The sequence below is a fragment of the Phyllopteryx taeniolatus genome, chromosome 14, assembly GCF_024500385.1.
Source record: "Phyllopteryx taeniolatus isolate TA_2022b chromosome 14, UOR_Ptae_1.2, whole genome shotgun sequence".
NCBI lineage: Eukaryota > Metazoa > Chordata > Actinopteri > Syngnathiformes > Syngnathidae > Phyllopteryx > Phyllopteryx taeniolatus.
In genome coordinates, this window is record NC_084515.1 from 11321151 (window position 1) to 11348917 (window position 27767).

The 27767-nt window shown below is 44.2% G+C and overlaps 2 protein-coding genes and 1 long non-coding RNA gene across 5 annotated transcripts; 2 read left to right on the forward strand and 1 right to left on the reverse strand.

The window, feature by feature from the left end:
• On the forward strand, nt 1-9911 carry LOC133489507 (myeloid-associated differentiation marker homolog). Its single transcript, XM_061798662.1, has 2 exons — nt 1-154; nt 7289-9911. Exon 2 carries the CDS (start codon nt 7322-7324, stop codon nt 8201-8203), a length of 882 nt encoding a protein of 293 aa, XP_061654646.1. The 5' UTR covers nt 1-154; nt 7289-7321; the 3' UTR covers nt 8204-9911.
• On the reverse strand, nt 5943-21663 carry LOC133489509 (uncharacterized). The gene is made up of 3 exons (XR_009791942.1): nt 21535-21663; nt 11504-11576; nt 5943-6739 (listed from the first exon to the last, which is right to left on the reverse strand). It is a non-coding gene; the product is annotated as an uncharacterized LOC133489509 (long non-coding RNA).
• On the forward strand, nt 15210-26941 carry nfatc4 (nuclear factor of activated T cells 4). 3 transcript variants are annotated; one of them, XM_061798656.1, is made up of 13 exons: nt 15210-15421; nt 21307-21476; nt 21542-22042; nt 22340-22497; nt 22617-22779; nt 23462-23562; nt 23710-23811; nt 23877-24064; nt 24141-24281; nt 24423-24478; nt 24841-24967; nt 25044-25760; nt 26672-26941. In XM_061798656.1, the coding sequence occupies exons 1-13, from the start codon at nt 15283-15285 to the stop codon at nt 26740-26742; spliced, it is 2634 nt and encodes an 877-aa protein (XP_061654640.1). In that variant the 5' UTR covers nt 15210-15282; the 3' UTR covers nt 26743-26941. The 3 variants fall into 3 exon arrangements, with proteins under 3 accessions (XP_061654640.1, XP_061654641.1, XP_061654642.1); XM_061798657.1 differs by having other exon boundaries at nt 15210-15415; XM_061798658.1 differs by lacking the exon at nt 15210-15421 and adding an exon at nt 15443-16769.
• Nucleotides 26942-27767: the final 826 nt, after the last annotated feature.

Sequence of the window (27767 nt, forward strand, 5' to 3'; positions counted from 1 at the left end):
GATGCCTAATTTGGAGGTCTGGGCGGGGAGGGAGCTGGCAAGGAAGTCAAGTGGGAGTCTTCTCCGGTCGCTCTCTTTCGCTCCCTTCTCTGTGTGTGTGAGAGGCTCTCCGCCGCTGGATGTTTGCGTGAGACACTACAGCTGAGCACACGAGGTAAAGAACTTGTTGTATCTTGTACAAATATGTGCTTTTCCCTTTAAAGGAACATGTTTATAGTCTGGAAAGAGGCTGGAAGTTGAAAACAAAAATAAGTTGTGACTTGTTTTTGTGTTTTCTTGTATGGTGAAAATGTATTTTCTGCGTGGGGAAAAAAAAAGGAAATAAGGCATTTTTGTGTTTATTTACATGCGCGTTTTTGGTTCAAATGTGCAGGGAGTCATTTGTGAGTGAAGATGATACTTTTGTGATTTTCTTCTTCTTTGCCCGTTTACAGTCATATTAGAGAAAATAGAAAAAGGTCTTTTGTGGATGTTTACACAGGGATACGTGTGTGTGTGTGTGTGTGTGTGTGTGTGTGTAGGTGTGGCGGCTGCAGGGCGCGGCAGGCGTCACACCCACCTCCACTGCACTGGTCTTAATGAATGAACCTCCGATTGGGCCCCCAAAGCACAGCTAAAGATGCTTTACAAATAGAATGTAACTTCATGGTTGGAGAACAATAACAAACCACTAGGGTTAGCTACCCAATAAATCCTAACCCTAATTTATTCCCGTCCCTAATCTTAACCCTAAACCCTAATCATTTAGCCCTTTTTAACACTAATCCCAATCCACTAACCCTAACCTTCACCACCCTTGACCCTTTCTGACCTTTCCCCTTACTAACTCTACCCCCCCTTCCTCACCCTAACAACACCTACCACTGACTAACCCAACACTAAGCCATCTTCACCCCCACCTCACTAACTGAATCCATATAAAATCTTGAGGGACAAAATCTTTTTCAAACAATGAGGAAATGTATTTAAGCTTCCCAAAAAAGGGGGATACTTGTTTTCCTTTTTTGGGTGGAAATTCAGGCCACTTTTAAATTTATTTTAGTTTCTTCATTTTTATATGCAGTGGTGCCTTGAGATACGAGCTGTTACTTGGCCTATTTTAATGTTTTGAGATACGACCCAAAAAATCTGCGCCTGAGGCCCCCACAGCTCGATGGTGGAAGAAAACATCATCCGGCCACGGTCAATTGACATTGGTTTCCCTGCAGCGGAAGCACAATATCAGTTGGTGGCGCTAATTCACCATTGAGCTGGTTTGCCAACCGCCAATCAACAGCACAGAAGAAGGAGAAGAAGAAGGAAAGACAAACGCTGTGTCCGAAATCGCTCACTAACCATTTCACCAACCAACCGCCATTTTGTAGTGGTGTCCGAATGGTTAGTGATCAAATTCAGCGTCCTATATAGTGCACTCGAAATTTCCCACACGGCACAGCAAAAAGTGGTGACCAAACGATGGTCACTCACAAAGTCGTGATATACCACAATGCATTGCGTCTTCAGAGAAGAAGTAGAAGAACGGCAGGATGAGTGAATTTTTCATAGAAATGTAACTTTAACAAAGCTTCGATTGTTGGCATTTTTATAGTGATGTACAGTCACAGTACGTTTTAATAATGCAGCATTTTTCTTTTTTTACCCACCGCATCAGCCTGCGTTGTTATCGTGCGACATTTGTGACGTCATTAACATGGGGGGGGGGGGGAGAGAGGTAGAGAGGAGTGAGTGAGTGAACGATTTCGGACACAACCAAAAATATTAGGTACGGTTGTGGTTTTGTGCTCGCGTTGTCCGTCTTTGCTGGTTATGTGGAGAGAAATTGTTATCACTGTGCGCTTTGTAGAGTACAATGCTGTTGAGAGAAAATGATCAGATAAAAACAAAGGTTGGTGTTCTTTGGGGGGATGGAATGGATTCATTGCATTTCCATTCATTTCAGTGTTGAAAGATGATTTGAGATACAAGGGTTTTCCTTAAGGCACCACTGTATACTGGATATATTTTTTATGACATTTTTTTAGTCATTTTTTTTTGTCTTTCAAACTTATTTTTTTTATCATATATATTTGAAAAAAAAAACTATGACATGTTCGCAATCAGAAAATCTTTGCCTGTGCCTATTCTACCCTTTGGGATGGAGCTTTCATTTCTTAACTCTAATCCTACTCTAGTTGTACCCTAATCATTACGTGACCTCTAACCCTAATCCCCAATCTTATCCCCATGCCTATTCCTATCCCTAAACATGATTTATCCCTTAGCCTATTTCCAATCCTAACACTACATCTCTACACCCTAACTCTAACCCTAATCCTAACCTTACTGTAAACTGTACTATACAACAGCAAAACAAGCATTTTCCCTTGTTGCTTATTTTTTCCTCTAAAGAAGAATAAGAAGGAAAAAAAAAAGCCAGTGGACTTTGTCCCACTGAATGATTTATTTAGTCTGGTCTCCCAAATGCCCATTCAGCTCCGTCCTCTGTTTCTTTCCTGCTTTTGGCCTACGGAGCGGGCGTTTGCGCGTAAGCGAATTAGACGATGCAATCATGTTAGCCGAGGGTCGCCGTGGCAACTCAACTCATGACGACATCGGTCAGGAGTGGCGGGGGTGGGGTCACGTCCTGTTTTGCCGTCCCCGTCCGTCCCTGCATGCACTATTTTCAGCCCTTGTCCATTTTGGGGAAGTAGCCCCCCGCCCCCCACACACACCCCTACCACCACCCCTGAGTATCGGTGTGTTTTCCTCTCATGTTTTCCATGCGGTACAGTGGAAAAGCCACTTTCCCCCCCCCCCCCACCCCAACCTCAACCCTGCAAGATATTTGGAAACTCTTTTACATGACGTGTAATTGCTCTTTGAGCTGGGAAAAGGGAGGGTAAAAGGAAGGGGAGGGGGAGTGAAGGAACACCAACAAGGGAAGAAGTTGGAGAAAGTGAGGGACAAAAAAAAAAGTTGGGGAGCCAGACTGCCATCTGGAACACATCAGTAAGTTATTTTTTTTAAACACATGGAATAATGTGGGTGGTGAAAGGGGAAGGGGGCCCCGCGGTGACTCACTGCTCTGCTATTCCACTCCATCGCTGGCCTTCAAGTTTGTGTGTGTCTGTGTGTGTGTGTGTGTGTCGTTCATGTGGCCCGAGCTCAGGGCTTCCCCAGGTTCCTCCCTTCCAACCCTGCCCATCTCCCTAACACCCTCCGCCCTCCTTCCTTCACCTCCTTCGCCTTCATACCTCCTCTGCCGTTAATGGCGGCTAATGTAAACAAGGCCTATTCCATCTGTTTCTAAGCGTCTCTGGGGAGTACGAGGCTAGTGCAACGTGAAGCCAAGCGCGTGATGGATATCTGCGGGAGGGGGGGGGGGGGGGGAAAGAGGACGGATGGACGGTGTGCTCCAAATGCTTCTTTCAGTGTTCTTCTTCTCTTTATTTTATGCCTCTTAAAATCTTGCCTGTCTCCCAGTAGGCCGCTAGTTAAGAATGTAGAAATTCCCAAGAGGTACCACATGTGAATGCGGAGAGATGCATTCACTGAGAAAGGCCTATAATACAAGATAAGCAATCCCCAGATACCCCCTGGAATAGCGTCCAACTATAAATACTTACTCTTTTACACTCAAAGCTAGACCCTCTCCACACCTTTTCGATTGGCTTCATCCTTATTTAGTTTTCTGAAGTTATTGATTGACTGAAAGTTATCCAGCCATCCATCCATTCAACCATTTTCTGAACCGCTCATCGAATAAAACCTCATCTAAATCAAATGCAAGTGAGTTAAAGTGGGGTACGCGCATACCAATAATCAGGCTGAATTAGAGCATTTTTCTGCCATTCCGATCAAAGGCTCAGTTGTTGGATGTCTCTTAAAGATGATCATGAGTGATTATCGTGCGGTGTGGGATGTGTAAAGAGGGATCTTTCCTTGCCGATCTGCTCTGAAAACACACGGGGTCAGTAATCGTAAATGTTGAACCCGTGCAATATTTACAATGGCAAATCCTTACGTGTGTGGTGAACACTGAGTAGGGCCAAGCCGTGGATTCCCTGATTGCGATGTGAAACAAATTGGTAGCCAATGAAGTGGGGCACATCTAGTAATAAATTTGAGCGTTTTTCACACCCTTCCGATCAAAATCAGCAAAGGCCCGAATATCAAATGATTACCCTGAACGATGATGCTGTGGTGAAGGGTGTGTAAAGATGGATTTTTTTTGTCCTTCGATGTGCTCGTAAAATGCAACAGAATCCAACAAAAGAACGATACGCACATATTGATAATTGGGGTGAATTTGCATATCCCCCGTCTCCACTCCCTTTCCAATCAAAGTCACCAAAGGCACGATTCTCTGATGTCTTAAAAAGAATTATCAATAGTGATTATCCTGTGTTGTGAGGTGTATTAAGAGTGATTTTTCTTCCCCTGCTCGTTATAACGGTCCAGGCCTACCATCGTAAATGTTAAACATGTTCAATATTCATGAAAATGTAAAAATGGAGAGAAACACTAGAGAAAGTGAGGCAAACGAGTGTGAGAGAAAGGTAAATCGGAATAAGGACATAATTGATAATGAGACCAATTTTTTACACCCCTTCCGATCACAGTTAGACAAGGGCTGATTCTATAAAGTCTGAAGAGTATCCTGCAGGAGCGATTATCCTGTGGTGTGGGGTATGTTAAGAGGGATTTTTCCTTCCTGATGCGCTCAGTAAACATTTGGGTCTGACAATCGTAAATGTTAAGACACTGTACTGTAGATTTTTTAACCGATTTGTATAATTTTAGAGACCCAACACGACGAGGGAAAAATGCACGTTTGTTCTGTCTTCTTGCTTACTCTTGGAGTGTGTGGTGTACTCAAGATGACCAATATAACACAACACGCATAACCACTTCTCCACATTCCATACTAAGTGTCCTGCCTCAAATCACGAGAGTCTTTGGACTGAGCCAACGTCGGTGCTGACCACACACACACAGATTTGCTATCATGAGTAAAAACGAGGTTAAATATTTACAGCAGATAGCGGAGGAAAAATCCCTCTTGACACAGCGCCAGACCACAGGGTAATCTTTTAGAGACAGCCGACAATCAGGCCTTTGCTGACATTGATCGGAATGGAAGTAAAATGGACAAATACATTTTATGCCACCCCCCCCCCCCCCACCCCACAATAAAACCATTTGAATGTGTGTCTCCTATGGTGATATAAACACATCAGGCGGGCTTGGAAAGGATGACATCGTTCAGGGGAAATTACATTTTTATAAGTGGAACTCGTTGACTATAAATCTAAAGGCAAGCAGCTGGCCGCTGTCTTATTTTATGACATTGTCGGGTGGAGTAGCGGGAAGAGGCGGCTCTCCCAAAGTTGTTGGGCGTGGCGCGCATCTGCAATTTTGGACTTTTTACTACTAGCGTTCCACATGGCGCTACTAACGTTGGCTCCTTTTCAGCAAAAACAGGCTATTTTTTGCAGCGATAGTCATCGTTTGGTTGCGGTAGACGTGGGGATCACGTTATAAAAAAATGGATTCAAATTGGAGGGATTTCATTTTTGAGCGAGAAAGGGTGAATATTAGGAATAACACAGATGAATAGAGAACAGAACTTAGAAGTGGATGCCTCAACACAAGACGTGATATAACTGGCACAAATACAAATAGAGGACATGACTTATTTATTAATTATTATGATTTATCCAAATTGGAGGAATTCTATTTTCAGTTGAAAGAAATGATGGGAATATTAGAAAACAATAGACGCCTAAACACAGATGTTTTTTTGACATGTCGACAGGCCAATGAAGTGGGGGACTTTAGAAAAACTAGATCCTCAAACACGAATGGAGCACATGATCCATTTTAGTGGAAGTATTATTATTATTTTTTTTTGGGGTAAGCCAAGTAGGGAATAGAAATAACCAGATTCCTAATAACAGACATGGATTTTGACACGTCATAAATAGTACAATTATCAATAGGGTTTAGTTTTATCCAAAATGTAGGAATACATTTTTTGGGGCGAGAGAAGTGGGGAATATTAGATAAAATGCACAAACACAGTACGGTACAGTGTTTGCAATAATAACACACATAAGAATAGAGCACAGGATTTAGATTTATTCAAAAATTGGAGGAATTGTATTTGAATACAGTTTATGAATAGAGCATATTGCATAAGACTTCGTTTTATCCAAAATTGGAGAACATTTATATTTTGGTGAGTAATAATGGGGAATAGTAGAACTAAATAGATGCCTAAACAGACATGTTTAAAAAAAAAAAAGAAAAAAAAAAAAGGAGCACATATTAGTAATATTTGAAAATAATACAACAGCTGCCATGTAGAGGTGGAGACTGTAAGTTACTGTGGGCTTCCCTTAGTCGCGTGGCAAGTGTGTTATGTCTCGTGGGGCGCCAGTTGTGCTCCAGGTGTTGAGTGAAGGTGGAAACTTCAAAGCCGACACCCAAAAACCTACCCCCCCCCCTCCTTTTTTTGGTTCCTGTCGATAAATGTGAGTGATGAGTCGAATGCATCAAGCATGTAACAGTGGGATTTCCAAAAAAAAAAAAAAAAAACAGGTCTGAATTGGTCGATAACAGCTACACAGTGGGGAGGGGGGGCGCCGTCCCACGTCACGTCCGCGGAGGACGAGAACACGGATGGAATGTCGGAGAGAGACCAGCCAAGTCTCCGAGCAGCAGGAATGACTTGCAGACTACAGCAGTAAAAATCAGGCTGGAAAGAAGTGAGAAATGGGGAGGGGGGGGGGGGGAAAGCCTGTTCTCAGCAGATTATTCAAGCAGATGTAAATGTGTCCGGCACAGAGGAGTCATTATTAGGGCTGGAAACACAATAACTCCCTTGTGTGTGTGTGCGCACCCCCCCAGTAAAGTTATGTCAAGCTTGCAAACCATCGCCCTCATGTGGTCCAGTTGCGCTATTTCATCTTTTTTTAAAAAATTTTTTTTATTTGCTTTGACTGGCGAGAAAAACTAATTGAGATACGAACACTGTGGGATGGCAGTAAACTCAACTATTTATGTTTTTTAGTACAATATTGTAGTGCTTTTAAACATTTTATTTTTTAGATGTTTGTGATAGATTAATGCCATTTCCTTTCATTTCAATGGGGAAAGATGATTAAAGACTTGAGTGTTTGAACAATTTTGGAGGTGTGGGGTCGTCAATTCCTCGCAAATTTTTGCTATGCGTCCCTATGGCCCGCTATTTGTGGGAGACTGCTCAAAAGCTTAAACCCTCATAAATCCTTCTCATGTTCTTCAGATTTGTCTACGAGCGAGGCGACCAAGCGTCAACATGGCAATCGTCCTGCACTCTACCCCGCTCCTGTGGACGCGTCTGGCAGCGCTGATCTTCTCCTGCGTGGCCTTCTCGGTGGCGGTCCACGGCGGGCGTCTGTACCATGGCACGGGCGACTGGTGCATCTTCTGCTGGGCCTTCAGCTTCGCCGGCACCGTTCTGGTGCTCCTGGTGGAGCTGTTCGGCCTGCAGACCAGAGCGCCCGTCTCCTGGAAGAACTTCCCCATCACGTTCGCCTGCTACGCCGCCCTGCTGTGCCTGTCGGCGTCTATCATCTTCCCCCTGTACTACCTGAAGGGCTCCATGGGGCCCAGCGAGGTGCGCGACTACCGCATCGTTTCCACCGTCTTCTCCTGCCTGGCCACCATCGCCTACATGAGCGAGGTGAGCATCAGTAAGGCGAGGCCGGGCGAGGTGGCCGGCTACATGGCCACCGCCCCGGGCCTGCTCAAGGTGTGCGAGACCTTCGTGGCGTGTATCATCTTCGTGTTCATCAGCGACCCGGTGGTGTACGACCGCCACGACGCCCTCAAGTACTGCATGTCCGTCTACTGCATCTGCTTCATCCTGTCCGCCGCCATCATCGTCCTGTGCGTGGGCGAGTGCACCGGCTGCCTGCCGTTCCCCTTTGCTCGCTTCCTGTCCGGCTACGCCCTGCTGGCCGTGGTGCTCTACCTGTCGGCCACAATCGTCTGGCCCATCTTCAACTTCGACCCCAAGCACGGCGGCAGCAAGCAGCGGCCGCCCAACTGCAGCATCACGCAGGGGTTGTGCGTGTGGGACAAGCTGATGGCGGTGGCCGTGCTCACGGCTGTCAACTTCGTCCTCTACCTGGCTGACCTCATCTACTCTGCCCGCTTGGTGTTCGTCAGCGTTTGAGATTCCGGCAAAGTGAAATTTGGCGGCTTGCGGGTCGGGAATCTTAACTCGACTCCGAATTGTCTTCAAAAATGCATGTATAACGGAACTTCCAAGGCGGAACAGTACAAATTTCAGCGTTCAGAAGAAATTTTCATGAAACATAGGGCACTTGACTTGCAAGATTAATTGGTTCCTTGACCACGCTTGCAAGTCAAAACGTTTGTATCTCAAATCATCTTTCCCCATTCAAATGAAGAGAATGCCATTAATGCGTTCCAATCCCACATTGTGCTCTTCCGGGTATGTGTGACTTGGCCACTAGGGGCAGTAAAATACAGCCATACAGACCAAAAACGAAGAAGAGTTTCACAACTAAGTGACTCAGCAAGGTGCACTCATACAATATGGAGTTCAAATGTAATTTTCAGGAAATATTTGCCTCAAAATGCGCAACGTCAGAAAGTATAGTGGATTTGTTGTTTTCTCTGCCGTTTCTATGTTGTTGTATTTTTACGTTAAAAAAGGGTAAAGACGAAACACGTAATGATTGAAAAAAAGTGCTTCGTCAGCAAATTAAGTGAGACTTTAGCCTAGTGATTATCCAAAACAAAAACCTCACAAGTGCCTTATTATTATTATCATTATTATTATTTTTTTTTTTACTACAGATGGTTACCAGTGATGCCAAAGAGGAAAAACGTAATGATAACCATATAACAGGAAATGGGGAGGGGGAAAAAAAATGTTTACATCCAAAGAAACAATCACCGTTTGCTAGCTTTGTGATTTCAGCATAGGAGGTTACCATGGCAAAGAGAGGAGAAATGTCGCGATAAGTGTAGAACAGGAAATGAAATATGTACTGGTAAATTGGACAAAATGTAGTATGCGGACCCATTTGAGGCCGTCAAATTCTTAGATAATTGTGATAATAAGCATGTGGCTTTTTGCACTTAAAACTGCGACGTAAAATGTCCCCTTTCAGAGGTTCCGCTGTAATGTCATGAAAGACTCCACAAGCCTGCCAAATTTGATTTCGCTTATCGTCTGACTAATGAGGTTGTTGTGGGCGGGGTCTTTGGGGTTGGGGGGGGGGGGGCGGGCGGGCGGGCGGATATATGGTTCTATGTTTCCATGTCCGCTTTGTGTCCATGTGTTGAAGGACCCAAAAGAGTGTGAAGCAGAGCATGCATATGAAGTTCAAAAACACAAATAAAACCGTCATTCCTTTAGTCCACATTGACATAAGCTGGAGAGGATGTGCATGTAAACAGTAGAGTATTGATATTATTTCCTAGCATTATGAACGTCACTAATCAGCAGAAAATTAAAAATGTTTTGTTTTTGTTTTACTTGAAGCGATGCATCACTAAAATGAACAAGCGACTTGATGTTTAATGATTTCTATTGTACAGGGGGGGGAACACATACTTGCAAGTTACGATATATATATGCGGAATTTGTGTGGATTTAACAAAAGTAGACACATATGTATATGTACACTGTATATGTGCACAACATATCTTCGTACACACTTAAATGCTATTTGTCACGTCGTCAAAGGCTCTGTTGGTTTTGGAAGGCTATTTTTTTTAAACTAATACTTTTTGTATTCTGCCATTTTTGTGTTTTGCAGCGTGCCCACCGCATCATTGCAAGACAATGTAACCTTTTTTTTTTTTTTTTTTTTTTGCATTTCAATAAAGAAAACACGTATTTAAACACACTTTCTTGCCTAATTTAGTTTTACGTAATTAAAATAGGCCACGTTCTCATAGGAATTTAGTAGGATTTCCTACAATATATATAACCCTAACCATTTTAAGTAGAAAAGGCCATGTGATGTATGTAAATGAAGTCAAGTGTTGGAGTTTTTATTCCTTCAAATTTTGAAGGCAATATTTCCCTTTTTATCGCAAAATGAATATCGGCTCCAATTATTGTTTATCGGCCTCCCTGACTACTAATATCGACCCTGAAAAAAACTATTGTTCTATCGCTAGAATTTAGCAGGATTTGAGTAGACGAGAGAGCTATTCTCACAGGAATTGAGTAAGATTTCCTACAGAAATTAATCTTCTTTTTGAGTTGAAAAGGGTCTGCATCATTGCAAGACAATGTAACCCCCACCCCCCACCCCCCACCTCAGTTGTCATGTTCTCCGATCAACAGTTAGAACTTTTCCTCCGGAAAAATCAACGTCCTGTCGGGGTGATGCCGGCTTTCCACCAGCAACTGCCCAGTGGATTCCCAGCTGTCACAGTACAGCTGCCAGTGAGACGAAGTGGGCGGGGCCATGTGTTGATGGCTACTGTCAACAGGAAGGTATGAATAGTGAAGAACGAGCACATGCTCAGTTGTGCTCGTGTCAAACAATAGGATGATGGTAAATTGTGATTGTGTTGTACACTTCAACGGAGCAAAAGAGGTCAAATGTTTTTCAGAACAGACTGTATTCCGTGAATGTTGAGAGACAAACGTTCACACGGAGGGCCACACTCAAATGGCAAAAAAAAGAAAAAAGAATTCCGAATCAATCTCTTTTTTTCTTTTACAATGGTCAGATTTTTTTGAAGACTATTTACTAAAAAAAGACTTCTTCAAAAATATGACTTTCCCTAAAAATCGTGTATTTTCCCTAAAAAAATGTTGTTTTTGAGACAAAATAAATGTGATTTTTTTTTTCTAAAATAATGTTTATTCTTTAAGAAAAACATGGCTTTTTTCGACAAAAAAAAGGCCATTAAAAATGCATTTTTTCCTGAAAAATGACTTAAAAAATTCTCATGTATTTTTTTTCTAAAAACGATCTTTTTCAATAATAATGAAAAAATCTGTATTCTTTTACTTTTTTCCTAACAAATACAACAAAAAAATGTTCTCCCTAAAAAGAGTGACTTTCCCCCCCTTAAAAATACGCCGTTTTAATTTCTTTAAAAAAAATAAAAATTTCAAAAGCAATGAGACAAAAAAAACCATTTGAAATCTGAAATTAAATACTGAAATATGACTTCCTAAAAATGTTTTTACTTGACTTTTTAAAAAAAATTGCTAAATGCCAGCTTGAAAAAATATAGTTTTAAAAACATTAATTAATGAATTATTAATTATATCGCTTTCATTTTTTATTAGAAAATCTTACAAAATCCCCTTTACTATTACGACTTCTCTCTCTCTCTCTCTCTCTCTCAGGAGTTTGTCTTTGAGGGACCCATGATTTAAAAAAAGGCCAAAATGATATGGTAGAAAAAGGGTCGTAAGAATTGAGTAGGATTTCCAATAAAAACGGAATGACGTTGAAAGGAGTGCGTGGCTTACATTTGGCCCGTTGTATCATGCGCGCCATTCACATTGGGAACAAGTTCACGTGGTCCGCCACCTGGGGGCGACACTTGCCAAAGACAAGGACAAAGCACAAAGTTGTCTCAGTATCAGCCTTGGGGACAATCATCACATCCACGCATTTGAATAAATGATGGAAACCTCGCTCCACATCTGAAAAGACGTATTTTTGTTCATGAGAGCAAATACACCATTTTATCTGTCATCAGCTGACAAAAGATCATTTGAGATATTTTTTTTAATTCTTGCTTTCTTTCACGGCAAAATGTCAAACAAACTTTCCACTTTGGATAGGTTACATTGCGTCCAGCCCCATGCTTAAATGAGTCCATGTCCTCGTTTCCCAGTCAACTGATTATTTCACGCTTTCCAGGACGTACTCTTTAGTAGTACTGTATTGTCAACAAAATGTAACACACTGGTTAGTAGAAAGGGTCCATTTTCATTGGAATTTCATTGGATGGCCTACAAATAATGATGCCATTTTTAGTTTGCAGAAAGAGCATGCAGAATGTTCTCTTACAAATTCAGTATGATTTCCTCTAAAATGTGACGTTCTTTTCTATTTTTGCCTAAAGGGGATGTGGCATAACAAAAGCAAATTTTTGAGAATTTGGTAGGATTTGCTAAAAATGTAACATACTTTTTTAAGAAGTTCTCTTGACAATTTGTTGCATTTTCTATAAAAAAAAAAAAAAAAAAAAAAAGGGTCACTTCTCCTGAGAATTTAATAGTATTTCCTTCAAAATGTAACACTGATAAGTAGAAAAACACATTCTCATGAGATTTTAGTGGGATTTCCAACAAATTGTGAGATTCTTTCTTTTTTGCCAGGGATGCAACGTTTTCCTACAAAATGTGTTGCCGAATGTTCGCGTAAGAATTTAGTAGAATTTCCCACGAAATGTGAAGCTGTTTTTGTTTTTAGTAAAGAAGGACCCAGTCTCATGAGAATATAGTAGGATTTCCTTCAAATATATATATATATATAAAAAAAAAATAAAAATAATATATATATATATATATATATATATATATATTTTACATTTTTTTTTTTTTTTTTTTTTTTTAGAAAAGGACCCATTCTCGTGATCATTTTGTGGGCTTTACAACAAAATGTAATATATATATATATATTTTTTTGTGGAAAATAACCCACAAACATGAGAATTGAATGGGATTTCTTACAAAGTGTTATGCCTTATTATTTTTTTTGTAGAAAGGGGATGCAGCAAAAATTTAATACACTTTTCTGTATAGAAAATTGCTAATTCCCATAAGAATTCAGTGGTATGATTTCCTACAAAATGGGGTGCCTTTTTTTTTTTTTGCAAAAAGGAGATGCCATATGTTCACTTAGGAATTAAGTAAAATTTCCTACAAAATGAGAAAAACGTCATATCAGGGCATGTTTTTCTGCAGCACTCTACCTCAAATCTCAAGCAAAATTTCCTGCAAATCTTGTTAGATATTACTGTGTTTTTCCACAGAGCAAGAAGAATTCATTTTGAACTGAGAGGACGGACACAGTTATTGTAAACTCAATCACAGTTCGCAGCGGATCGTCGTCAAACACTCAGGGATTATTTTATGTCCTAGGAAGGATTTGAATTTGTTTTGAATGATCTCTAATCCAAGATGCTAGAAACAAACAACCATTCACACTCACATTCACACCTATGGGCAATTTAGTCTTCAATTCACCTACCATGCATGTTTTTGGGGAGTGGGAGGAAAACCCACAAAGTCACGGGGAGAACATGCAAACTCCACCCAGGCGAGGCCGGATTTGAACCCGGATCATCAGAACTGGGAGGCACACATGCTAACCAGTCGTCTTCCACGCCGCCCGACAGTTTCCCATGGCAACATAAATATTTAATAGCAAAGTCTATCATGAGTAGAGCCACAAAAAAGTCTCACAAGGCATTCCTTAAAAGACACAGGAAGTCTGCCATTTTGATTTGAAGTGGCCATTTTAGGGTCATTTTGGCCATTTCCGGTCCTTCAATTGAACTTGTGTAGAGCAGTTGTCCGATTGCTTCAAAATTTGAACCCCATATGTCAGACAGATGCTCAATTTTTTTTTTTATTGTATGTGGAGGAACCATGGCAGCGATTGACTTGCCAAAAAAAATAACCACACACAATTAAAATTTTGCTGGCTTTTTCCACCTAGCGACATGAATTTTAAAAGCAATGTCTACCACGAGCAGCACCACAAAACGTTATGCCGAAAAAAAAATGTCTATCGTGAATAGCCCCACAAAAAAAAAAAAAAGACTCAAGAACCCATGACTGAAAAGACACCGTAAGTCAGCCATTTTGACTTGAAGCGGTTATTTTAGGGCTATTCAGGCCATTTCTGGGGTTCCTCCAAAGGTAGACTCTGTGAACTGTCGCCATATTCCCCGCCTCCTCAAAGCTAGTTTCCCTAAGCAACATGAATCTTAATAGCATAAGTAGACCCACAAAAAAGTGCCCTGACCTGTCTAGACTAGACTAGACTAGACTAAACCTGACCTGGGTCCATGTGATTTCCCCCCCCCCCCCCCCCCCCCCCCCCCGGCCCCCTCTTTTCCAAGTTCAAGAGGTTCAACAAGGGGAACTGTTTTCCAGACTTGAGTGACATCAAGATTCGACGGAGCTGCGGAGGATCCTGGAAGAATCCTTCAAGGAGTGCGTTCGACATAAGACTCCAGGAGGATTACTTTGAAGGCAAAAACTTGTAGTTTGGATAGGAAATATATATTTTATGACAACAGTCCAGGGATTTTTCGGACACAGCTCGAATACTAGACAAATGGGTGATGCAAAATTGTGAGACATTTGAGTTTTTGTCATTGATTAATGGACGCCATTGTTGCAAATAATAGTGCATTTTAAAACACCCTTAGGCCCAACAGTCATGCCGCTTTTTGGGCGTGTCGGCAAGCCAGCGAGACCCCCTCAAGTAGCTCCGACGTGATTCCCGATGATTCCCGAGTGGCGAGGGGGCTGGGGCCGGGGAGCTGGTCTGAGCCGGAGAGAGGGGTGTTTGTTTAAGTTTTTCGTCTCCTGACTCAGACAGACTGCAGCGGATAATGAGAACCAGACCTCTGACGGAGAGGAAAGGAGGGGAGGGAGGCAGAGGGGCTCATAAAGTGGGAATGGGGGAGAAGAAGAAGAAGAAGAAGAAGAAGAAGAAGAAGAAGAAGAAGGAAGGAAGGAGGGGGACGGAAAGGGGCGGCGAAGGAAGAACGACAGCCAAAAAAGGGGGGGGAGTGATGCATTCAGGGCCGTGGTGGTCACACGGCAAAGTTGATGAGAGGAGGAGGAGGAGAGGATGTGAGGGGAGTGGGGGTAAAGGGGGCGGGCGGTTGTGATGATTGACAGGCAGGGTGACCCTATGGGGACCGAGCGACGGCGCTGCAGAACCCACCCAGAGGCAATTAAGGGTAAAGGACGACAAAAATATTTCATCAACTTCTTTTCCCCCCTCCTCCTCTTCCTTCTCCTCCTCCTCCTCCTCTTCTTCTTCTTCTGTGTAGCGTGAGGATGACAGAAAAGACTGACTGGGAAAGACACACAAAAAAAACTTTTGTAAACACGAGGCATCAAGTTTGAAGAAGACGAGTGGAAAGTTCTTCCAAGAGTGAAGGTGGTTTGCGTCATGACGCGCACTTAAAGAGAAGAGAGCCCCCCCCCCCCCCCCCCCCCCCTACTCCTCAGAAGAAAAAAACGTTTTTTTTTTTTTTTGGGAGCACTCCTCGCCGATGGGGGCCGCGCCGGGCTCCGGCTGGGAGGAAGGCGAGTTCGAGTTCAAGCTGGTGTTCGAGGAGGACGTGCTGCGGCCGGAGGAGGAGGTTTCCGGCTCCCGCTCCGTGGAGCCCTCTGACAGCAGCACCAGTGTGGGTCAGTCAGGTCTAACATGCATGGGAACATGCGTGCATGTATGTGCGTGCGTTCGTGCGTGTGTGTGTGTGTGGTAGACTTTACATGTGTGTGTGCATGCAGACTCAATGTGGTTCTAATCAGGCGTGCATGCGAGTTAACAACTGCCATGTGGGAAGGAACCTCCACACGTCCCCCCCCCTCCCCGACACACACACATACACACAGTGGTGCCTTGAGATACAAGTTTAATTCGTTCCGTGACCACACTCGTATCTCAAATTATCTTTCCCCATTGAAATGAATGGAAGTGCCATCAATCTGATCCAGGCTTACAAAAAAGTAGCACTCTATCATACAGTATTGTACTTTCTAAAAGCATACAGTGATAGCATAATGATAGAATATATCCTTCTTTACTTGTGCACCATGGCAACCTGGGGGCTGTGTAATACAGTTATATGGATAGACATGGAGACGGCCAGTAAGTTGCAGCAATATTAGTCTTTCTTTGCAGAGGATAAAGAATATACAGTATGCCTGTTTATTGTTATATCATCCGCCGACATGTGATGCTCCACCGTTTGTGTTCAAATATCTGTTGATTAAAGAGTTATGACTGCAACACCGACGCTATTCGTCAGCCTGTCAACGGCATTTTGGATAGTTTGTATGCATTAAGCTAATGGGACTAATCTAAAGCAAAGCTATGTGGTTGTTTTAAATACACAGCAGATAATTCTCTGTGTTTTGTGTTTAGTTTGACAGTAAGGTTCGACTGCGAGTGGCAATAAATGGCTTGAAGCCTCTTTCCTGAAGATTTTTTGCCAAACTGCTGCTTGAGCTCGTCATCAAATTTCTGTGGTATGTCTGCCCCCTGGTGGCCAAGATGTGCACACCAGATTGAGCAGCACAATGCCCACTGAAATATCATGAAGCACTGTTTAATTATTTAGATTCTATTTAATTATGCTGTTTGTGTGGGATTTTACAAGTAATATAAGTATTTTCCTATTAAAAAAACATGTTACAACATTTTTTTTGTTGGTGTTTTTTTTTTTTTTTTAGCACTGGAATGGATTAACAGCATTTCCATTCATTTCAATGGGGACTAAAGATTTGAGATACGAGTATTTTGAGTTACGAGCGTGGGCATTGAACGAATTAAACTAATAAATCGAGGCCCCGCATATGGGAGAAGCTCTGGAGGTGTCACACTCAAACACACTTTTAGGGTTTTTGGGTCACAGCTTCCAGCTTTTGTGATATGCATAAATACCGGAGCAAAAATATTAGGCCACCACTCACTTCGATATATGCTGAGCTCAGTTCAGCGAGCCTCAAACCCGACAAAGAAACAACCTCTAAAGTAAGTTGAACATCCCCAGAAGTAGCATAATTCTGGCAAAAAATAAACAGGAAAAATTCGCTTCAACGTCACCCAAAAATCTGAATCATGCATGATGTCATGCAAGAGCTCAGTTTAGCGAGCATCAAATGATTGAGTCGGAAAACTGCAGTACAGTTGGAAGTCCAATGTCTCCTGAAGTCTGACAATTAGGAATTTAACTAGAAATAAATACACCTCTAAAGTTGCAAAAATATGCATGATTTCGTGTGAGAGGTCATTTCAGCAAACATCCACCAATGAGACGCTCAAGGCGCTTCTGCGACTCTCCTTCACATCACGCTTTTGTCATTAAAGTTGTACACTTACAAGTTGTACACAGGTTCTATGACGGAAGCAGACTGACCCTTGAACGCAGTATTACCATTTCTATTATTTTGTATGGGGAGAAATTGTTTTGAAATCCAAATGAATGGTTCAAGAACAGACTGTGTTGGATGCGCCCCTGTACCTTGGAGTGCAGTAATTAGTCAGATGGGTTACATTAGTACGGTGTAAATTGACTCCTACTGTATTGTGTATGAATTGATAGCTATTTTTACATTTTAAAACTTATTTCTATAATTTGTTTCAATTTGTATTTTACCTTGCATCTACTTTTTTAAATTATGATTATTATTATGATTATTATTTATTAAAACATTGTGCATTTATTTTTGCCACATTTTTATTTCAATGTATTTTTCAGGCAGGTTATATATTTTTATTTTATGCTTTAAAGAATTTAACACTTTTTTCATATATTTTCTGCATTTTATTTTTCCTTTCTTTTTTTTAACTGCAATGTTCCAGCACTGCAGCAGCTTTAATGACTTGGAAATATTGTTGTTGCCAGGAAACATTTTGCTTTTTTCCCAACCTTGATTGAGTTGCTATTGTGTGTCCACTCCCCCCCCCCAAAAAAGAAAACAAAACGATAGGAAGTTACAGTGCGAATAATCATCATTAGCAGAAGATAATAAGCGGCGTTGTGTGATCCAAACGTACAATACATTTCAACATTTCGTGAGCGCTGTGAGTCTTTATTGTCTGAGCCAAAAAAAGGTGGTATGTGTGTGTGTGCGTGTGTGTGTGTGTTTGTGTGCGTGTGTGTGAGTGGTAGCTATTGAATAAATGCTTTCCATATGACTATGCGGAATTATGAAAAGGGCCTTATAATTTATGGTACATTTAGAATCATCTGATATAATCAAGTTTGACATGAGCAGCCAGATTTTGAGGCGTTTTTTTTTTTTTTGGTGCTATTAAATCATTTCCACCAAATAGCTCCTGTTAGCTTTTCTAGTTGCAGGCGAGGGTTGAGCAACAACTTTATACTTTCACCATTTGTTCATTTTATGATTTAACCTCCATCCATCCATCCATCCATTTTCTACCGCTTCTCCGAGGTCGGGTCGCTGGGGCAGTAGCTTTAGCAGGGACGCCCAGACTTGCCTCTCCCCAGCCACTTCATCCAGCTCTTCCGGGGGGGATCCCGAGGCGTTCCCAGGCCAGCCGAAAGACGTAGTCTCTCCAGCGTGTCCTGGGTCGTCACCGGGGTCTCCTCCTCCTGGTGGGACATGCCCGAAACACCTCACCAGGGAGACGTCCGGGACGCATCCGAATCAGATGCCCCAGCCACCTCATCTGGCTCCTCTTGATGTGGAGGAGCAGCAACTCTACTCTGAGGTCCTCACGGATGATCGAGTTTCTCTAAGGGAGAGGCCGGACACCCTGCGGAGGAAACTCATTTCGGCCGCTTGTATCCGGGATCTTGTTCTTTTGGTCACGACCCACAGCTCGTGACCATAGGTGAGGGTAGGAACGTAGATTGACCGTTAAATTGAGAGCTTCGCCTTTCGGCTTAGCTCCTTCTTTACCACAACGGATCGATACAAAGTCTGCATCACTGCAGACGCTGCACCGATCCGCCTGTCGATCTCCCGTTCCATTCTTCCCTCACTCGGGAACAAGACCCCTAGATACTTGAACTCCTCCACTTGGGGCAGGATCTCATCCTCTCACCTGGAGAGGGCACGCCACCCTTTTCCGACTGAGGACCATGGTCTCAGATTTGGAGGTGCTGATTCTCATCCCAGCCGCTTCACACTCGGCTGCGAACTTCTCCAGTGAGAGTTGGAGATCATGGCTTGATGAAGCCAACAGAACCACATCATCTGCAAAAAGGAGATGCAAGGCAATACTGAGGCCACCAAACCAGACCCCATGTACGCCTCGGCGGCGCCTGGAAATTCTGTCCATAGATGTTCTGAACAGAATCGGTGACAAAGGGCAGCCTTGGCGGAGTCCAACCCTCACCGGGAACGAGTCCAACTTACTGCCGGATATGCGGACCAAACTCTGACTCCGGTCGTACAGGGACCGAACAGCCCGTGTCAGAGGGTTCGGTACCCCATACTCCCGAAGCACCCCCCACAGGACTCCCCGAGGCACACGGTCGAACGTCCACAAAACACATGTAGACTGGTTGGGCGAACTCCCATGCACCGTCGAAGACCCTGCCGAGGGCGTAGAGCTTGTCCACTGTTCCACGGCCAGGACGAAAACCACACTGCTCCTCCTGAATCTGAGATCCGACTTCCCGACGGACCCTCCTCTCCAGCACCCCTGAATAGACCTTGCCAGGGTGGCTGAGGAGTGTGATCCCCCTGTAGTTGGAACACACACTCTGGTCCCCCTTCTTAAAAAGGGGGACCACCCCAGTCTGCCAATCCAGAGGCACTGTCCCCAATGTCCACGCGATGTTGCAGAGGCGTGTCAACCAGGACATTCCCACAACATCCAGAGCCTTTAGAAACTCCGGGTGAATCTCATCCACCCCCGGGGCCTTGCCACTGAGGAGCTTTTTAACCACCTCGGTGACCTCAACCCCAGAGATAGGAAAGCCCGCCTCAGAGAACCCAGACTCTGCTCCCTCATGGGAAGGCGTGTCGGTGGAATTGAGGAGGTCTTCGAAGTATCCTCCCCACCGGCTCACAACGTCCCGAGTCGCGTTCAGCAATATATAAAACATAGGCAACAGCATATAAACACTTTCTTAATTGCCTTCAGCTATCTATAGTAAACAGACTGTAATGGTAGCACATTGGCAGAAAAAAAATTTTTAAAATGTTTTTAGATCTTTGTTTGTTTAGAGAGCGAGCTGGATCGATAACATGACATCAGACAGCTGTTGGCATGCTAATTGCAGCACTAATTGATTATCATTATGGACAGACACGACCTGGCTGCTAATTGGTCATCGTGCTAATTTCAACGCATTGTCGGCTATTGTTATTATTTCACATTGTGTTGAACATTTCGGCTAATTTGTGAACATTATGCACTGACATGACTTTAAAAACGTAATAAAATGAACCTATTTACTGCACAGGAAGCTGCACACTGAGCGACACAGCTTAACTCAACGGAATTGTCGCACAGTGTGCGTGATTTGGCAACCGTTTTCATGAATGGCCAATCAGTCGGCCACAGGTTTTGCGGCGATTTAAGATTTGAATCACCGGTGTGCGCCGTTACAACAGTTTTCACTCGGGCGAAAAATACATTTTAAATACAGTCTATAAAGTATCAAATATTGCTTTACAAGAATACTTAACTAATAATCATTGATAATTTCTTATGTGCCTGTGAATGAAAACGCAAAGCTTGTGGGCAAAATGTGCACGCACGGTCCGTACCTCACTGGTACGTTCAAATGGATGGGAGCTTCTTTTAAAATACTGTTCGCGTTCATTCTCGCCCACGTCCTCGGCAACCGCTTCTTCCTTAAATATGAATCTATCTTTTTATGGTTTAATAAATGTGATAAAGAACAATATACTGTGTGTACAGCATCAAACGCCTATACAGGCTCGCTGTTCATGGCGTCCATATGTATATCGAATTGCTCAATGTGCAGGGGTGAGTCGGCAACTCACATTTTTATCCGATGATCCGGCCCATTCGGGTTTAACCGCATCGCAGTGTGCGGCAGGCCTTAGACAGAGTTACTTTAGCTGTTAGCTGGTTAGCTTTCAAACTTCAGCCCTTTGTTAGTGTAGCACAATACCGATGTCTCCAAACGTACACGGAAATGGTTATTTCTGCATGGTCTATGGCTAATATGTGAACATTTTCCTTTGGAACGCATACAAAATGCACATTTGAACTGAAAAGGCCTTGGTAAAGACTGCGCGTGAGCCGCTCGTATGGCAACAATTACATTCCAGCAAACCAAGTCAAATTAATGCATGGCTAACTATGATGGAAATGGATACACTTGCCACATAATGATGTTTACAACATTCAATAGACATATAATGAGGCTTTCTCATGCAGGATGCTACCGAAGGCAGTCGTCACGGCGTGGTTTTATTTATTGCGGGTGGAATATATATATATACACTGTAACCCCCCCCAAAAATAGAACATTAGTCTATAAGCACTTTATTTTAACGTTTAAGCCACAAATGTTCTATAGTTTGTAGTGTGTTTTCTAACGTTGCTCTTCAATCAGTTCCGGACAGCCACTGTGCCACTACTCATGTGGAGCTCTCCCCAGTCAACATCCCCAGCCCGCCACCCTCGGCCAATCAGCGGGCCGGGATGCATTCCCCGCCTCCACGGAGAGCGCTGGCTAGAGAATTCAGCGGCACCTACGAGAGCCTGCCGGCGCGCTCCGTTCAGGTCAGAAAACTTGAAATATAAGTTCAATGGATAAAAATGGACGAGTCAAAGAAAGTACCTGTCAGGTTTCAGAGTCCTGCGTGGTGGAGTGTCCCAGCATCCAGATCACCACCATCTCGCCTGAAGACGAGCCAGCATCCGCCCTCTCCTGGGACGTGGAGGGCGGAGGTAGGTGGGACAAGGAGCGTCTCTACCTCCCGCTGCTGGACCCCTTCACCTACCGAGACAGGTGCCCGGGCTCGCTCAGTCCCAGCCCTGCCTCCAGCCCCTCGTCCCGTGGCTGGTTGAGTCCGGCCTCCAGCTGTGACTCTCTGCTGGTGGAAGAGGAGGAGCTCAGCGAGGCCACGCTCAATTTCGGGCTCTCACCGTCCTCGCGGCCAACTTCTCCGGGCGGAAAGAAGCGGAGAAACTCGCCCCTTGCGTCCCCTTGCTCGTCCCGAAGGGGGAGTTACTCCGAGGAGCTGCAGGGCCTGGAGGGGGGAGACTCAGGCCCTCTGTCACAAGCTCCGTCCGGTAGCTGTGAGCTCAGCGTTCCACAGAAAACGAGGAAGACATCTGTGGAGCAGGTACTGGTGTCATATGATTAAATGGTTGTAGATTTCCTAAACCTAAACTCCAGCTCACACCCGGTCCCAACCCTAACCCAATCCCCAAACCCTGTGCCTAATTAACTCCAAATCAACCACGTAGAAACCCTAAACCCTAACTCAACCCTAAGACTCCCTTGATTCCCCTCAAGGTGCATGTCTTATGTCTGGAGGCTCTCCATCCAACTTTAAAAAAAAACAACAATAAAGCAAGTTGCATTTTGAGTCCACCTGGGAGACTAATACATTCAACCCCCTCCCCCCCACCACCACCAGTTGTCTCCAAGGGATCAGGAGCAGGCCCCAGGGCCACAACAGCCAGAGACCATGCAGACCAGAAGAGACCCCCCTTCAATGAGTATGGACTACCTCTCGGTACCCCCTGCACTGGCTTGGGGGCGGACCCGAGGCAACGCCCACAGTCCTCTCTTCAGGTAAGGAGTAAACTGGAGGAACCTTTCACCTGAGTGCTCGGTTTCAGTTGTTGAAGCCTCAGGGGTCTGATAAAGTACTTTATATATTGCCAGTGTAACCTTGTCATCCAAACGTGCAGGTCCAATGCCCTCCCGCCGCTCGACTGGCCCCTGCCTTCCCAGTTTGACCAGTACGAGCTACGCATCGAGGTGCAGCCCCGTCCGCACCACCGAGCCCACTACGAGACCGAGGGGAGCCGAGGAGCCGTCAAGGCCATTCCGACTGGGCATCCTGTTGTCAAGGTGTCACCACGAGGGGGCGTCGTAAGGGGGGCAAAGTGGTCACGTTACTAAGGACCACTGAATGACAGGGCCTGTTGTATCATGGAAGCAGTGTTGTCAACTTTGACTGTCGCCCTCTTGAGTAGTGTTTCCCATCCTTTATTGAGCCTGGGTGCCCTAGCATTAGAAACATTTCATAGAACATGACCAAACAAACATTTCACAAAAAGTATGAATAATGAAATAATGATGATCCTGTTTCAGTTAACTCACGAACTGACTTACTCAATGTGAAATTTCCGCCTGTTTATTAAACACAAAGCCATGACTTATGTTGTACGAATGGCGAATGGTGAATATGCAGGTTTATTGTACCTCCTGCCACAGAATGGAAGCATATAATTGTTCTTCCTGTCACTCTACGTCACTGGCACAGAGAGATATAAAAGTAATAATTTCCCACAGCCAGTGTGCTCTACCTATACAACATCATCTATACATTCGCCCACCTACACCCCATGACAAAATGGCCCCCAAAGTGCTTTTTCTTTCAGGGGGGCCCCAAATAGCGGCGCCTCTGGACACCATGCGTCGATACCGACAGCACAAAAGCATACCGTTTGGATAGTTTAGGCTCCTAATATTTGAAACGTAAGCTGGTCTCAGTTTTGGTTTGATTTCTCACCGCCGTCTCTCTTTGCAGCTGTTCGGCTACAACGAAAGGAAATCACTTTCTCTCCAGGTTTTTGTCGGAACCGCAGATGATCGCTCCATCAGGCCACACCCCTTTTATCAGATACACAGGTACTAGGAAGCTTTGGAAAGGTGATGGTGATCTGATCTCAAAAGTCTTCTGATAGGAGATTACCAAAAATTAAATAGAGAACCAAGTGACAGGAATGGACTTGAGTCGCTCCCTCAAAGTTGTTGTTTTTTTTTTTCTCTTTTCAGGGTGACAGGGAAAATGGTGGGGACCACCAGTCATGAGAGCATCCAGGTGGGAACAAAAGTGCTGGATATCCCCCTCAACCCGGAGAACCACATGACTGCACTGTAAGTAGACCTAGGTTCTGTTTGGAAGATGACAGGGCTGATGATCACGTCATCAAACACAACAGAATCGACTGCGCCGGGATTCTCAAGCTGAGGAACTCTGACATTGAGCTGAGGAAGGGCGAAACTGACGTTGGGAGGAAGAACACGCGGGTGCGCTTGGTCTTCCGAACCCACCTCCCTCTGGCGCCCCCTGCTGCCCCCCCTGGTCGGGTTCTGGCCCTGCAGGTGGTCTCGCTGCCTATCGAATGCTGTAAGTGGTCGCTCCCATGTGGCTGCTGGATGGCGGTGCAACGCATGGGCTTGATTGGATCTTCCGCTGGTTGCAGCCCAGCGGTCAGCACAGGAACTGCCCGTCATCGAGTCAGTCAGCCTCACTTCCTGTTCGGTAGAGGGCGGCGAGGAGCTCCTGCTGAGCGGCACCAACTTCGTGACAATCTCCAGAGTTGTTTTTATGGAGAGAAGCACAGGTGAGCACAGGATCGTTTCCATTGTTGTTTTTAGTTTCCCAACAAATGATGGAAAGTTGTTGATCAAGTGTGGTCATCAGTCAGTGACTTTAGGCTAGCTGGTGATTGTTCTTATTCCTGCTCTGTGTTCCAAATGATCAGATGGTAAACTTCAGTGGGAAGAGGAAGCTCACGTGGACCGTGACAACAGCAATGAGGTAGTTGTTGCGCAGCTTCTGTCTTTAAGATCTCTCTTCTCCCACCACTGTAGATGATCCCAACCTGTGCGCTAATGACTGAATGAACAAGATCACAGATAGAAGCAAGCAAAATAAGTTCACTCTGCAGGGATTCTGGGCACTCCCTTAGAGATAGGGTGAGAAACTCAGTCATCCGGGAGGTGTTCAGAGTAGAATCGTTCGTCGACAGAGTAGAATCGTTCGACTCTCAGCCGCCCTGGTAAAGCCTCACAATACCACTGGAAGAGCTGGATGAAGTGGCTGGGGAGAAGAAGTCTAGGATAAGCGGAAGGATGGATGAGTTATTTTTTCATTCAGCATCAACATGTTTCTCCCACCAGTGTTTGCTGTGCGCGAGGGTGCCGCCCTACTGTGACCTGTCCATCACTCATCCAGTGTCGGTCAGTCTTTTCGTCTCCAATGGGAAGAGGAAAAGGAGCAGCACTCATTGCTTCAAATATGTCCCCAGTTAGTATTCACACCATTAAATGTTGCTGTAGTACAAAGTAGGCGCTACACTATTTTGTTGTCGTTTTTCCTGCAGTCATGTTTAAGGAAGAAGACCCACTGCTGTCCCGATCCCAGGCACCGCCTCTGGAGTCCCAGCATGAAGGGGCGGTGTGCTCTTCGGTGGGGGGTCAGTCCGGAATGAACGTGAGGTGCGACCCCATGACAGACGAGCAGACGGGCCTGGGATTCCACCTGCCCCCTTATCCACCCACCTACTCTCCTCCGTGTACCACCCTGGCTTACCAGGAGGAGTACGGCGCTGACACAGTGACGGAGGAGCCCGGGGGGACGGGCCCCACCGTGTCTGAGCATCACCCCAGCTTTGAGAACCTGGAGCTGGGTTTCACTGAGCTCCTCCCCCCTCTGTACCTCCGCGGTCCCCAGCCACCGTCCCCTTCCCCCTGGCTCGACTCACCCTACCTGTCCTCCTCACCCTCTCCCTCCCACTCCTCTTCTCTTAGCCCTTTCCCAGCCGGCAGCCCCATCTCCACCTCCCCTCTACCTCCTGTTCTGACCCCACCGTATGCCCAGTACTCGGCTTATCCTCAGGAGATGTGCCCCTCCCCCCCAACACATCTGAGCACCTACCACGACATGTGTTCAGCGCCTTACTCCCACTATGAGAGCAGCTGGGACGCTCAGGGGAGGGTTCTGGGAATGGGTCAAAGGGATGAGAGGGATGCCAAGATTCAGGAGTGCCCTCTGGAGTTCACCAGCTCCACCACCATGCACCCCATCACATTTGAGGAAGGTGAGTACGAAGCCCTCAAACTAAATGTACGACAACGAGACACTGAGATACCCATGCTAGCTAAATTTCGTCAATAATTTGAGTGGCAGTAACCTCTTTTGCACGGTTTCTGTAAAATTGCTGCATCAGAGACAGTAACAGTCGAATAGGTATCAATTCACTCAAGCGGGACATTTCTGTGCGCGCGGCTCACACATTTTGAAAAGTTTTAAGATTATAACCTCGAAACCTTCTTTCCTGTGAAATACATATTACTTTTGCTTGAAGAAATATAACTTTATGCTTGAAAGAAAATTACTTAATGAATTAATTATAATTTTTATTCTCGTAATCTTTTTACAACTTATATAATACCTATTTTTTTTTGTAAGGAAAAGAGTCAATCTTTGCTTTACTAGACAAAAATTACCTTTGTCCTCAAAATAATACGACTTGATTATGATTATGAACTTTTCCCCTGAAAAATAACACAACTTTATTCTCAAAAATGTAACTTTTTATCTTGAAAAACAATGTTACTCTTGCAAGACTGACTTTGTTCCCCTTGAAAATTAAGACTTTTCCCCTTAGACAATATAGCTTTATATATTACAACTTTTTTCCTCATTAAAAATCTAACTTTTACTGACAAAAATAAAACTACAGTATGTACGTAAGATTACGCCCCAGATAAGCAACTTTTTTTTCTAAAAAAACAAAAAAAAACAAACCTCAAGTTAATCTTGTTTGTACTTTTTCCTGAAAAAAACCCCAAAACAATCTATATCCTCCAGTGATTATGACTTTTTTCTCACACTGAATTATGATTTTACTTTTAATGAAGCTCTAATACTTCTTTGCATTACTTTGTACTGACTATAAGCATATAGAATATTAAATCATGACCACATTTTGTCATTCTTGATCCACAGTATCAGAGTACATCGGGCAGGACTTACAGTCCTTCCAGGACGCCTCGCACACCGACAAGCAACCACACTGATGATGTCATCACTCTGCATCATTAACTTTCGCAACGCACTATATAACACAACTTCCTGCTCCACCTTTCCTGTTTTATTGCTGGCCATTCATATTTCTCATATGATTATGGCCATAGGTACATGTACGCATTTCTTTTTTGATATTTTATAAAGGGAAAGTAATGTTTTTGTGCAAATAAATTATCTCCAAAATGAAAAGTGGAGCCTTTGTGTTTTTATTCACAAAGAAGGTGTCATGACTACTTTGTGGAAAAGCAACATTCCTGGCTTGTTCGAACAGGTGAGTGTGTGTTTTTCATACGCTCTCTATGATGTAGCAAGCGTGTGTGTGCCTGTGTATGAGTGTGTGCAACAGGAAACTTTCAATCGCAATTGCTTCCCTTCAGGCAATAAAAAACGAAACGTAACACATGCATAGGATAAGAATTTTTGGAATCAGCTGCTTAGTTCTTATGGGCGTAATCGTAACTAAAGCTGCAAGCAGCGTTGAACGGGCCCTCAAAATGATCAAACTAACGCTTACAGCATAGGCAAACAGCAATAAAATAGAGGCACTCACCTGTCTTGGATACTCGCTTCTGATTGGGGCTCATTTAGCTGAATTCCTGAGTGGGAGTTTGTCAGAGCCCAGGAGGTCGACCAAAACAAAATGGTTGACTTCCTGTTCAATTCCAGGCCTGGGCCGTGGAGACATTTTCGTGCTTTCGTTCATGATTGGCATGGCCACCCAATGACATTTCCAGCGGGGAATTGGTATCGGGGCCTAATTGTTTTTGGTAACGTTCCAGGGGGAAACTACTGAGTGAGTTGTGAGGTCTTGTGGATGACTTTACTATTGTATTACCATAGTGAAAGACTCCAGCACGTTCCCAACGTGTACAAATTCGGGTTACGTCACCTTTGTCATAAACCGAGGGGTGATTTTACGTTCTGGTTATCAGAAGCTGATGCTAAACTGTGCATGCAACAACGCTGCAGCTCTGCTTAGCTTTGGGGATAGTGGCTCCATGTGGTCTGGCCATCA